The sequence below is a fragment of the Xiphophorus hellerii genome, chromosome 19, assembly GCF_003331165.1.
Source record: "Xiphophorus hellerii strain 12219 chromosome 19, Xiphophorus_hellerii-4.1, whole genome shotgun sequence".
Taxonomy (NCBI): Eukaryota; Metazoa; Chordata; class Actinopteri; order Cyprinodontiformes; family Poeciliidae; genus Xiphophorus; species Xiphophorus hellerii.
In genome coordinates, this window is record NC_045690.1 from 26458430 (window position 1) to 26472711 (window position 14282).

At 42.0% G+C, this 14282-nt stretch overlaps 1 protein-coding gene across 2 annotated transcripts; it reads right to left on the reverse strand.

The window, feature by feature from the left end:
- Positions 1–1206: 1206 nt before the first annotated feature.
- On the reverse strand, positions 1207–14178 carry dact1 (dishevelled-binding antagonist of beta-catenin 1). 2 transcript variants are annotated; one of them, XM_032546378.1, is made up of 5 exons: positions 13995–14178; positions 13665–13903; positions 7861–7987; positions 6308–6421; positions 1207–3858 (listed from the first exon to the last, which is right to left on the reverse strand). In XM_032546378.1, the coding sequence occupies exons 2-5, from the start codon at positions 13809–13811 to the stop codon at positions 1793–1795; spliced, it is 2454 nt and encodes an 817-aa protein (XP_032402269.1). In that variant the 5' UTR covers positions 13812–13903; positions 13995–14178; the 3' UTR covers positions 1207–1792. The 2 variants fall into 2 exon arrangements, with proteins under 2 accessions (XP_032402269.1, XP_032402267.1); XM_032546376.1 differs by having other exon boundaries at positions 13665–14178.
- Positions 14179–14282: the final 104 nt, after the last annotated feature.

Sequence of the window (14282 nt, forward strand, 5' to 3'; positions counted from 1 at the left end):
ATGTGAGCCAAACAGAAACGCTCAGTAAATAAAGAATACAAAACATGGCTATGATCAAGCATGTTAACAGCATGTCCTGTCCACTGATGGCTTACTTCAAAGTGTAGGATATAAAAAAACACATTGCTTTTACAAAACTGAACCTCAGGCCTCGAGCCAAATGCAGCTAATGTACAAGCAGAAAGTAACAAGTTTTAGCAAGTAAAATGGCTTCGAAACAAACCTTTAAGAAATTCCTTTACTCCCAAGCTGCATTGATTTTAAAAAGCCCAAGAATCTTGGTGATGAATTTGTAACACTGAACACGGCAGAACATTTCATATTTTACCACCAAGCTTCAAGACGGAAAAAACAAAACAAAATAAAAACACAAGAAATTGAATAGCGCTCACATCCCCTGAAGCCAAAATGGCCTCCCTTTATACGTTCAGGATAATAGTTGCATTACGCCAGCTTCCTGTACACACACACACACACACCCCCACACGCACACACATACACACACCCACGCACGCCCACCCCACCACGTCCACACACACACACACACACATACACATACACATATACAGAAAACATCTGCAGTTATCCGACCTGCACCGAGAAAATGAAGTGACTGTTCCACGTTCATCTGCTCAAACAATCATGTGTGAGAATAAACAGCATGAGAATGTCCAACCATCACCCGTTCCTGTGTCAGAGGTGAAAGGTTTTGCATGTAAGATGCACAAATCAACCCCAGAAGAAAAACTGAACCTTGTGAAGCTGCTGAAGCTGGACACGCTGCTGAGTGTCATCATCCACACTGAAACGAGTTCTGTACCGACACAGACAGGCCACTCAGGGAGGAAGGAGCCATTAGTCCAAAAGTAAGGTGAAAATGAGATTACGGCTTGCAAATAAACTCTGAGATAAAGAGCTTCATTTTTGGAGACGTGCTGTGGTCTGATGAAACTAAAACCAGTGCGTGTGGCCGTAGTGACCACTTGGATAAAGAAGGCACAAATGGGTTTTCCAGATGGACAATAACCCTAAGCATCCGGCCAAATTAGTTACAAAGTGGCTTACAGGTTTTCTCTCAGTTATGCTTTTTATAACAGTATAAACAAACAAGAACTAATAAACATATTTATGAAATTTTGATGGGTATGTTGAAAAGACATCATTAAATCGCATTTCGAGTCGAATGGTAACATTGAAAGAACAATGTGATGTACATGGTGATTTATTCATTCGTGTTTTGTTTCATTTCCATGTTTGTTTTGTTAGAATTATGCCAAATGTTGAAATGTTGCACTGTTGAGCTTAGTGGGAACATTTCAGAATGTTGTGATCCGTTAGTGTAAATACATGGTTTCAACTGGGTTCGGTTTAGCTGACCTGCATTTCTAATAAGGCTTCTTTAGTCTCTGGACTTCAGGAGGACATTTTAGTACCATTTGTCAAAATGTTGACCATGTCATATTGTAAATTTAGAAACCCAGATTTAATATGTTTAAATGTTTGCCAGTTGCGTTTTTTATAACGACAAAAGAAGAAGTTTAGAAAGCAAGTTTCATCAGAATTGTTGTTCATTTCAGGAGAAAACTTCTACAAAGATGGTTTGGATTCTTCCATTAGTCTGAAGAGGACTGAGATGATAGAAATGTCAGGTGTTGAACTGATGCTTTCTGTAGCTTTGCATGTTGTGTACCTTCCAGCTCCCGTCTTACCTTTATTTTTCTACCACTTGATTTGTTTCAGGTGCAACAGAAGTAACTGGGTAAGACAACCAGCAGGTCTGGTTCTGGTCCAGTCACACCGTGGTCATGAGTTTGAGTGAACCCGACCTGAATCTGAGTATCTTCCTCTTCAGGTTGTAAGACGCCTTAATCTTAACAAAGGTCTTAGTCTGAGCTGGGTCCATTTCCAGTTTCCCTACTGTGACCCGAGCCGTCCTCAGCTGCCCTCTGTGCCTGACTGTCCCACCCGCCCCACCCCCTCCAGGGCCTCCTCCTCCACTCTCCTCAGTGTCCGTGGTGGTGGTGTTCTCCTCCACATATTCCTCCTCACTAGACTCGCTGTCCCCAAAGCAGTTTGTGGTGTAGTTAGACTTGTCGTCCTCGCTGGTGTCCACAATGGTGGAGTGAAAGAGTGAAACGCACTCGGCCGAATACTCTGAGTCACTCCCTGCAACGTTGGAGTACGGGCTACACTGCCCCCCAGAGGTTGGGTATATTTTGGCTGCAGAGTTTCTGACTACCTTCTTTCTCTGCCGCCACTGGCCGTGTTTGTTCCCACCGTCGCATGGTACTTCCTTGATGGCACGCAGGGGCCGGTAATCATTCCGCTTGTACTTTGGCTTGGCCACAACGATGACCTGTTCGCGTCCATGGGGAAGATGGGAATGGTAGTTTCCATGGTGATGCTGCTTTAATACTCCTGATCTCACGCAGATTTGTGTTGACCTTGCTTGCTTGTCTGGGACTCCAGCTAACAGAGTGGATGCAGAGATGTTTTTCAAGCCTGATGAAGTTCCTTTGTTGGAGACCTTGACATGGTTGGAGCTTTCATCGTCTACTTGAAGAACCCTGTTAGGGTTAAGGCAGAACTTATCTTTTTTCTCTGAAGGCACCTCCTTACGCTCAGAAGCCAACATGGTGGATGTTCTATTGGTGCTCTTCACTTTGGTAATCTTAACATTCCTGTTGTTGCCTTTGCGGTGTTTACCGTTATGCTGCTTGGCCAGGTTGCCATTCCCCACATGACTTCTTCTTACTACTCTTATGTCTTCCTCGTGATTCTGAGCAAAAGGTTCTGCACTGGAGTGGACCAGCTCTGACTTGTTCTCCTCTGATGGGCAGCTTTGTAGAGCCTTGGAGAGCTTCTTGGAAGCACCAGTCTGTGTTTTAGCTGTTAGAGCTGATTTGACGATCTGCTCTTGGTCAACAGGGCAACATGGCTGACTCGTCTCTTTGTCTGATGAGTTACATTTTGGACTTCTCTGAACTTTGTTATCTGTGAGAAGAGTTGGGACAGAAGCACCAGAGAGCGAAAGAGACCCTTTGCCTGTCTTGCTAATGGGTCTCTTTGTGCTGGTGTTCTTGACCCGACTGGTGACAGAACAATTGTTCTGCAAGTTGGAATTTGAGTCACCTTTGTTGATCTTGGAGCTGATTTTTATGATGACAGTATCATCAGGGGAAACACACTGAGTGCCCTTCTCTTCATTTTTGCTTTCTAAAGAGCTTTGCCTCGGAGAAGATGAGATGGTAATGACTTCTGCTGAGGTTTCTCCAGTAGGGAACACAGATTTTATTTCAGACCCTTTCTGCAGAGTTCCAGCACCAGAACAGGGACCAGATACTTGTCTCAAACAGAGACTGGGCTGACGGACGACGCTCTTTAGAGGGTCCGTGCTGATGTTGGTCCTGGGTCTGTTGGCCCTAATGGGCTGGGCCCTCCGCTGCAACAGACCAAAGATGTACTTCTCCAGGTGTTTACTGGAATGAGTTTGGAAAGTGGAGCCTTGAGGTCTAAGAGACCCTGAAACAGAACCGAGTATGGGGAAGGTTTCTGTTTTGAGACATTCACCACCAGCTTCATCTCTGCACTGACCTCCGTCACCAGAAACCTGCAGAAGTGCAGAGCCTTGGACGGCCGCAGCGTGTGACGGGCTTCGGTAGTTGTAAATGTCGCTCGCATTTCTGGGGAAAAAATTGCAGAGATTTTTAGACGGGGAGTCGGTGGGAGCCAGTGACATAGCCTCCAGAGAAGCCTGGTGAGGAGCTGAGAGTGAGCGGCGGACAACACCAGAGGAACCCGAGTCGTCATAAAATCCTCCAACCAGCACGTCATACTCCAAACAGCTGGCCAGCTCCTCTGAAAACAGAAAGAATTTCAGTTTATTCGTTCAGAACACGAAGAAAGCAGAATCAAACACAGCTGCAAGTTATTCACCGTCACAGCATGGCATGTATCTTGGTGAACGTCAACACGTTTAACGGCCGAGAACTATTGAACACAGTGTCAAACACAGACAGTCTAACTTATTGCGAGTTTATTTCATGCTGCTGATCTGCTGAGTGCCAACAGCTTGCAGGAAGTAGGGTCTAATGGTCTGCTGAGTGAGGCTGAGTGAGGTTTGACTCTGTTTGGTTAGGCTGCAGATTGAACACTCAGGCATTAGTAAGTGGAAAATTCCTTTCAGTGGAGACAGAGTGCTGGGAATATTAACCCTGTGTGTGCACTCCATTCTCTTCATGCATGTCAGAGTTTATGTCTGAAAGTACTTCGCTCATTACTGATGTACATGCTGTTCTCAGATAAATTCAATATTATTGAATGATTCAAAAATGTGACATTAATTGATATTAATCTTTCCATCTGTCTTAAATGCATATTTCCATTTCTAACTCAGTAAATATGTTTTAGCAGTTGTCAAAACAATCTAAAAAGTCTTATAACAGTTTCTTGCATGTTGTAATGAATATTAAAATATGAAAAGAAACTGTTGATAAAATGTTAACTCTAATTGGTCAAATGTTCAATTAGGCTTAATATTCCTAACTAACAACAACGCAGACTAGATGCTTTTACTGACAGAATGTTTTTTTCAGTGACCCAACTTGGACTTTGGAGGTTATGGGGGTGGATAGAGGGAGAGGAAAGGGACTTGCGAACACTTCTGATATAATCATTTGCTTCATACTTACTTTCCTGGACTTTAAAAACTGTATTTGCAGTGTTAACTCCCCTCCCCCGTCCCCCACTACAGGTTGTTCTCTGTAACATTACAACTTTTCATATAAATATATTTCTCTGCCTGACTTTATACATTCTGCACAAAGCGGCTGTGGCAACACTAATAATTCTACATGTGTTCAGGCATTTCAGTCTTCTATATATTTATTTGTGAGCAGTCAGTGACAGACTGCTGCATCCTAGCAGCATAAAGCTGTCAGCTGTGAGACTCTAGAACCATCGCTGCTCCCACCAAACTCAATAAGTATTTACATTTATCTGGGTACTTGAAGTGGTTTACTCATTTCACAGAACATTTCTGCTAGAATTGACTCATCTCTGTTTTATTTTCATGCAGCATCCCTTTCCTTTCATTATTTATTTATTTATTATTATTTTTTTGCCAAGTGTTTATTTTTGTCTGAAACATATTTTGGAAAGAAACAGGTTGTGATTTTTCTGCCAAAATGACTTTTTGCACAAAAAAAAGAAGAAAAAAAGACTTTATTTTAAGAAGGTGGTGATAGTGTAAATCTGTTTTTAAATTCATAAACATACAGTATATCCACATTTTGTACATTTAAAAAAAATCTACTCAGTTGCACATTTCTTTGGATTGGAATATGCTGTTTTTGATAATTGCATAGTATGTTATATTGTAATTTCATCCTTACAGTACAGTATATGGTTAGTTTTTCAAAATTGTTCAAAATGTAAATGAAAAAACTGATCCTATGCAACTGCATAGTCCTTAGGATCAGAGTATGCTTTATTAAAATATATTTTTAATGCTTTTATCTTGGTGTGACCCTACATCATTTGATGTCGTTACTTTGCTGCTGTTACACCTGGATTTTCCTCGCTAAGGGACAATAAAGAATATTTCTATTCTATTGATTCATTGTCAAGCCCACTAAATATCCCACAGAGATTCTTCTTCATAAATAAGAGCGTAATGTGCTGCAAATGTGCTGGCAGTAAGAACACGGAAGACGCTTTGACATTAGAGATAAGATCAGAGAACGCAGCAGATGTTAGCTTTATTTTTAGCTTCTCTCACACCAGCTGCTAACATCTCTGTACAGTTTCTACTGCTATTCACCAGAACGCTGCTTTAAGAAAATCTAACCTGTGCTTTTAATTTCAAACCAAAAACTTAACAAAATGGGGCAGCGGCCCCCACGGCAACTGGCCTGACAGCAGAACCCCGTTTAAAGTCTCTTAAAGGGACAGCTGTCTAAACAACAGGTGTCATTCCACGGTCAGAGTTCTAGCTGAGAGCAACTCCTCCTACACCATGTTATAAAGACACATCATCTGAAGCTTGTTTTCCATGTACAGTCTGAGAGGCTGAAGGAGGTTGACATCCACTGATCAGCAGGGAGGCTGGAAGGTTCGAAATTTGATATTCTGTCACAAGCTTCAGAGAATTTTATAGGGATTTCACACACAGCTCTCCTCTTCCTGTTAGTGTGTGTGGTTGGGGTGGAGAGAGCGGCCCTAACCACACTCAGGTATGATGTTAACGCTGATGGAAAACATTTTGCTGACTGCGTGACGACTTCCTGTTCAAACTGAGTCAAAGTACCTGTAGACAGGAAGTATCCTTCAGCGTCGGCGGTCGAACAGAAGCACTCACTGAAGACCGAGTGAGACGAGTTGGAGAGTGAGCCAGAGGCCCCGTCACTCAGTTCATAGAACCCTAGTGGAGAGAACAGGTCAAAGGTCATAATCTGCTCTGAACTGACAGGTGGACACTGCACTGACCCTGTCATCACCAGTCATGTGGTGAAGATAGCTATTCTAATATTTCATCAGTTGAAGGTCTAACTTCAACCTTCACTATCAGCTTCTGCTGGTTAAAGTCTACATTCAAGACTGAGATACAATTGTATTCTGGTCCAGAGGTTAAAAAGGCCTTACAAGGGCAGAAGCCAGGGCCCTGCGTCTTTGGGGGCCCCAAAGATTCTTTTTCCTGCATTTTTTGCAGATATTGGACTATATAAGTAAAATTAGCATGGGTAAACTGTGCTAATATTTTTGGACTTTAAAAAAATAAACACTAGTTGAGTATGTGAAATTGTATTGTATCTTTTTAGGAACAAAATGGAATCACCGTACAGGGGACATATTCATTCATATCCTCTGATCTGCTTATAAATGTACCATGATTTGCATTAGTAAAATTATTTTGTGTTTAGGGATAGGGCACCAAAACTGGCTGCAGAACCCGGGGCCCACATCTTTCTAAATCCGGCTCTGGTAGTTCCACATATTTACTTTTGTGTATGAGAATAACTTCATGTGTCTTTTCCTAAAACACCTGGATTGAGTTGAATTTATCTGGATCTCTCTGTTAAAATTAAGTAAAAACCTCACAAACATGTATAAATCTCTTTTTTTTCTTCTCTGACTTTATCAGTCATTATCTGATATTAATATACATTTAATCTCAGAATTAGATTTTTTTCCCCCTCCAAAAATTAACAGAAATGATTCAGAATTTCAAAATCAGATTTGCAAAAATATTTCTCTGTCTTCATAATTCTTGAACATATCATTACCATCAGAGTTGTCTTATTGGAAATATTTTGTTTTCAAAATGCAGTGAAACAATGAATCCATCTGGGTTTTTGTCCGGTTCATTACTGAAATCCAAATGGTTTTGTATTTAGGCATGTCATAATAAACAATAAATCAATTAATTGCATGATAAACTAAAGCAAACTCATTTGCTTGATTCATCGTTTTTCTCTTTTCTCTCTCTTTTCACCAAAACTGGTCTTCAGTCTGGTGCTTTGGTTTCAATTATCCCTTTTTTGAAAGACAATTTTGTCTACAGAGAATTCAGAATTAATTTTGTTTGTTGTTTCTCTTGTTTAGTTTATTTAATTTGGATATTTAAAATGTCTTCTAGTTACAATGTTTACATGTTCATCAAAATTTAAAGTTTATTGATCTTTGAGACTCTGACATTCTTGCATTACTCTTCCACTGTTACTATCGTATTAGTTGAAAGTTGTCTCAAAACAACAATATTATCGTTTATCGTAATAAGTTCTGGGACAATTTATCGTTATTGTGACGGGCCTATGTGTATTGCATGATGACAAAAGTGTTGAAGGTTCCGTGGGGTTCCACCTGAGCTGGGCCTGCTGTCAGTCTCCAGTTGGTCATGTGACGGCTCCGGATCCAGTTGCAGCTCGTTGATCTGCTGGTCCAGCTCATGTAACTCGCTGATGACTCCGGCGTCCCTCCTCAGACAGCTCTGAGACACAAACACACAGTTCAGGCTCCGTCATCTCTTCTTGTTAAGCAACCACAAGCATGAAACCAGGTTTGATGGAGAATATTTTGATCATTTCCATGTCTAAAATCTAGAAAAAGGGTAAAAAAAACCAAACAAACAAACCTAAGGTGGCTAAACACACAGATGGAAGTTGATTTTACATTGAACACTGACTCGTTTTTCTCTTTGTCTTTGACTTTCTAACAAGCAGATATTCTAAGAAACATAATCTAATCAAAATTGAAATAAATCAGATTTAAAGATGTCTAAATTGACCTTAAGTGCATGTCTGTCTGTCCTGTGTGTCTTTGTGATGGACTGAGCAACACACACACCTCCCCAGAGAAAAGAGAGGCATGGAAGATGGATGGTGAGTTATGTTTCTGAAAAGTAGTTTCCTTTCCAAAAAAGAAAGAGGAAATAAATCCTGAATCTAAGGAGACCCAGCTTTCTACAAACACTTAAATGTAGAATGAATTTGCAGCTCTACAGAGTGTAAACCATGAAAAACATAAAAGTCTGTTATTTTATGTTTCCTTCGTAGAAAAATCTTTGCAGGTACATGTCTACTAATTTCTGTGCAAAATGACCCGATCTGTGCAACAAACATTTGTAAATTTGTAAAAACAGGAGATAAAAGGTGAGAATCTGTATAAAACAATATTATTGTACTTTGTACTGTTTGAGTTGTAACGTTTCTTTACATTCCATAGTTGAACATGGCTTACAATGCTGACGAATGTTGGACACATGTTGGACTTTAACGGGTTTAATGTCTCTCTATGTGGACCCAGATAGAGGCAGATATGTTAGACTACAGATACACACTTAACAAACTGCACATGTGAATGTCTCGCTAACTCAGCTGCAAAGTCAACGTTGTTTTTTATTTTTATCGACTGTTGCATTTTCGAGTGGCTCATTCTGGCAAAAATGTAAAGACAAAGCCTGACGATAACGTCCTGCTAAATCTGCCCTACATTGTGCAGTGAGGCTGGTGGACGGACACACACACACACTCAGACACACCGTCTGGAGCGGCCCCGCCCCGCCGCTGTGGGATGGAAAACATGTGGGCTATGCAGCTCTGCTTGCAGGTCATGTGCCAAATTCCTACAACTGAGCTGCTGCAGAGAAACTGAAGCACACAGCTGCTGGTTGATCACCGACCCACCATCATTAATAGCAGCAGGTCTCTATGGAAACGACCTCAAATCTGAGGGATTATTGGTGCGCGACGGTACGTAGGAACTTGAGCTGCTCCGAGGTTCTCAGCTAAAGGTTCAGGCTGTGAAAGCATTATGTTGGTGAGAGTCAGCACACACAGCCAAACCAACACTGAAGCACGAGTCTCAGGCTCCGCCCACTACCACAGCATCTGATTCAATATCCTGTGTGAACCTGCTTCAGTCCACTGAGGACTGAATGAAAAACGAACAGAGACTGCTGCTTCTGTGGAACACACACTAGACAGCAACTCACACTGAGTGGAACGCAGAGCTCGAAATTCGGGTTAATCCTACACTCAGATTTCAAAACGTATCTGCAGAAAGCATTGCTGAACTGTGATACAGAAAGAAAAGGGATTGTTGTCATGTAAGAGTTGCTAATAACAAAAAAAATCTCAATTGTGGTGTGTATTTTTATTCTCAGCCCGATTTACTCTGATACACATAAAATCTAGAGCAAGTGATCGCCTTACAAGATCTCCTAATTAGTAGTTAGACTTCATTTGTGGGTAATTTCATCTAAATCTAGATGCAGCTGTTCTGTTTCTGGCCTCAGAGGTTTGTTAGAAAACAAGCAGCGTCATGGAGACTAAGAAACCCAGCAGCGGATCAGGGAGAAAGTCCTGAAAAGTTTAAAGCAGAGTTAGATCTAGAGCAGCATTCCTAGGTTTGAACATTTCAGAGCTTTGATCAATCCGTCATCTGGACAAGGAGAGCAGCAGGAAAGGCTGTCCACCCACAGAACCTGACAGGAGGAGCGCTAGCAGAAACTTGAAACTGGTCAGGAGGTTCACCCTCAGCATGCAGTCAGAGCTGGTTCAAATCAAAGCATAATCATTTGTTAAAATGCTCCAGTTCTACGTCTAATTAGTGGATCTGTGGCATGAGGTGAACATTTCTGTTTTTGGACGCTTTTCATCCAATCTGACCACGCTTGAACTGTTTCGCAAAGAATTATGTAGGCGTTTAAAGCTGGATGTTTCAGCGATGACTGGAGAGAAAGGCAGTGTATTGACTCAGAAGGACTGAATAAAAGCGCACACCGCACTTTTGAGATTTTTATTTGGAAACAAAATTGATCATTGCCTTCCACCCAATAATTCTGTGCTTCTCTATGTTGATCTGTGACATGTAGATCCAAATAAATATGTTAAAGTTTGTGGTTTACTGCCAATATGCACAAAAATTCAAGAGGTACCAATACCGCAAGGCGCTGTGCTTTTTCCACCAGTTTATCAGTAGTGATGTGCTGATTCTAACATTGACATGTTAAAAAAACACAGTGGAAAATATGAATATCTAATATCTGTTTTGAAAATGAAAACAATATGAATGTAGTTTCCTCCATGCTGAGTTGAACTAGCTGTGCTCTGACAACAGGACACACTGCAGGCATCACGAGGGACACACTTTGTAATTGGGAAAGAAAATGGCAACCAGTCTGCATGATCCTGCTGCTGCTGAACTCGTGACTCCTCCAGCAACAACAACGCGTTACCTACAGAGCTCACTGAGAGCAGATGCACCGATACATGTCAGAGAAGACGACTCTGCTCTACTGAAAAAGTTACAGGAGTAACTGTGCCCTGATTTGTTTAGTGCCCAGTTAGAATGAAAAAACAACAGAAAGACACATTCTAATTTTCTGACAAGAGTTTTTTGAAGTTTTTTGTGTTAATGGGATATATGCTGGTGTGAAAGGCTGCAGTTATCTTTACTCAAACTTAAAGGACTAGTTTAGGATTGCTGAGGGAAGGGTCTGTTCAGAGGAAGGAAGCTGTTAGAATAGAATAGAATAGAATAGAATAGAATAGAATAGAATAGAATAGAATAGAAATACCCTTCACCGTCCCACATTGGGGAAATTCAGGTTTAAGTGACAGAACATCAAGGAACACAAAGATATAAGTATCTAAAAATAGCATATTCTGATCCAAAGGAATGTGTGATTAAATAGGATCTTTTTTTTTAAATGCCCAAAATGAGAATTTGTGCATTTGTGCATTAAACAGTCTGTTTTCAATAAATGAAAATAAAATTGTACAAGCAGAAATGTGCCATTACCAGCAGAAAGGTCAATTAAATGAGTAAAACTGTGAAATGCAGAATGTAAACACTGACTTAGTTTGTTGGGAGCAGTGATGGCTACAGCATCTAACGGCTGGCAGAAAAGACAGTGGATCTGGAAGCGAGTAGTAGCAGCACCTGCACAGTTTATGGTAAACAAATAACGCTCATGAAAATATGACTGAATCAGCAGTGTAGTAAAGGGAAAGTTAACTGATCAAGTCATACAATATGATCCACAGACTTCTACTATTGTGTGTTCTACACCCTTCATCCCAATACACACAAACTATACAAAACAGGCAACAAAAGCAACAAACTCTTCATGCTTTTTAACAACCTTAATCAGCTCCAGATTCCAGCGGAGAGCGAAGAAAGGCAGGGAAAACTCCACAAATCAGAAACGAGCTGATGAGATACCAGACACTCTCTGACAACGTTCATCCTGTTAGATTCAGACATTCAATCCTAAAAACAACAAATAGCTGCTGTAGAGAAACACACACAGCTGACGCGCCCAGTAAGACAAACCGAGTGGAATGAACTCAGACCCCGATGGCAGAAACAATGTGTACAGCAGAACGGCAGAGGCCAGTCCGAGAACTACAAAGTAGACAAGATAAAGTTGTAAACCGTTAGAGGATCGTATTCGGTGACGTCTCTCTCTGGCTCTCTAAGCTCTAACAGTGCAGTGTGGTCATGCTGTTGTGTTAACTTAGCAACCTGACCAGGATGTGTTTGTTCTCACCCAATGACTGCTACAACTAATGGATGGCTGTGTGGGACATTTCCAAACTATTTAAAGTTGATCATTTTACAGAGGGGGACATTTGGGACAGTCGACAGTCGTTCCCGGTAATGAACTCGTCCAGTCGGTCCATCTCAGACTCTGGGCCTTTCACACCACGAGAAATGTTACAGCTCATGACGATCTCTGCCAGCTCGAGATGGATCCTGTGTAGAACGCTATTATCAAATATACCATGAAATAACATCGTAACAAAACTACTGTGAGGTGAGTCTGTCACTTTCACCCATAGGAATGTTCATTTCATAGTCGTCAAAGGTCAGGTTTATGTATTTTCCAGCCACATAATATCATTTTACAGGACAATCAAGTAACTATGTTAACTTCATTTGTTAGAAAAAATATTACACATACCAAATACAACTTAAAAGAAATTTTACTTCAATATTCAACTCCTTGAAATTGGGAATGTGTCTCTTTAAGAAGCTCATGCTTTTTCTGAAACTCCGCCTTCAGGAAATCATTGCAATATGGCTACTCTATTAACCCTTTAACAACATTTTTACCAGGGTCGCACTGAGAAGCAGCTCCTGCAATGATGAGTAGTTCCACCAGATGTTTGCTAATTGCTGCTAGCTAGTCTGAAGGAGCTGAGTGGAGGAGTCACAGGGAAGGGCTGCTCTGCGAGGTGGAAGCTTGGAAACTGCAGCTCCGAAGGTGAAGCTAGGTCCACCCAGGCGTTTTACACAGCTGAGTGGTTAGCATGGAAATTAAAGGATTTCTCAAAGAATCATATCAACACTCCAGGTATGTTTTTGAATAACATTGTAACATGATGTAAAGCTCAAAAAAGTAATTTTTACATGATGCTGCCCCTTTAAGAGATTAATTTGATGATAGTCAATCAGTTCTGTTTGCAAGGACAGACATTCAGAGATTTTGTTTACCAGCTGCCACTTTATGAACAGCCTCCCTGTCCTTACAGACTTGGGGGAGGGATTATCTTTGTGATGTAACACAGTAACTGAGATTTGCTGAAAACAAAGACAGAATTAAGAAGCTTCTACTCAAAGTTTGGTGTTGGGTCACGAGATTCCTGGTTTGATTAGAGGACTGTGACAGTTCTGAGTCTGTCCTGGATTATCCTGGCTGTGCAATGTGCTTTATGAAACCTGGTGGATGTGGAGGAGCAGCAGCTCAGGCTCCGCTCAGATGGTTGGAGCTCCTCGCCTGACCTCCGTCAGCAGCACCACTTCATTTAAACACTGATCTGCTGCTCTAGCATGCAGAGTTTCCTAACCTTAGCAAATATTTATCAAACCTATTAACCAGAGGAAGACTTAACCTTTGGGAAATAAAAGCAAAAATAATCTTCAGTTTGGAGAAATGTAAAACAAACAAAAAAAGCATAACAAATTCAAACTCTTACTAAAAGACAAAGAAAAATGTCAGTTCAGCATGCTTTAGTAAAATCTGAAGCCTTGAGACGCCGGGAATGAAAACTGTATACAGGTAAAGTTAAAAGGCACAAAGCGATTAATGATCTTTGTCTTTCTGAGCCCTGCCTGCTGGTTAACGGAGCCTCTCTGCGGTGCGGACCGTGGGGACCTACCAGCTGTTTCCGCAGCACCAGGATGTTCTCCTCGCAGCTCAGCTGAGCATCGCTCCGCGCCTCCTTCACCTCCTCCTTCAGGGCGCTCAGGACCAGCAGCTGCTGCCGGTGCCGCAGGTACTCCAGCTCTCCCAGCACCGACACCATGAGCTCCAGCCGCTCCCGCACGGAGCGCAGCCGCTCCCCGTCCGACGGCGCTCTGTGCCGGCCGCAGCGGCCGTCTCCCTCCCGCCTAGAGGCTGCAAACAACGGCATGTCCAGCGGCTGTAGCTCCGTCTGCTCCCTGCAGCATCGGTGGTGTGTGGGGAATATGCACCCACTGACACTCACCGAGCTGGAAAGATCCGATGCATAAACCCGAGCAGATCCCGAACCAGCTGGTGATTTAACAGGAAAGCGGGATCAAGTAGATCCCTTCATGCCCGTGGGTGGGAGAAACCGGGGAAACCACGGGGGGAAGCATCGCATCCTCCACGCAGAGGGTCCTCCAGCAGCTCTGCACAATCTGACGCCCGACGTCTGGTGGACCACCCAAAGCCCCGCCTCCTCAGACTGACACGCCCACACACTTGATGTCACCAGCTAATTAAGCAGTTTTGCTCTCAAGAACACCAAAAT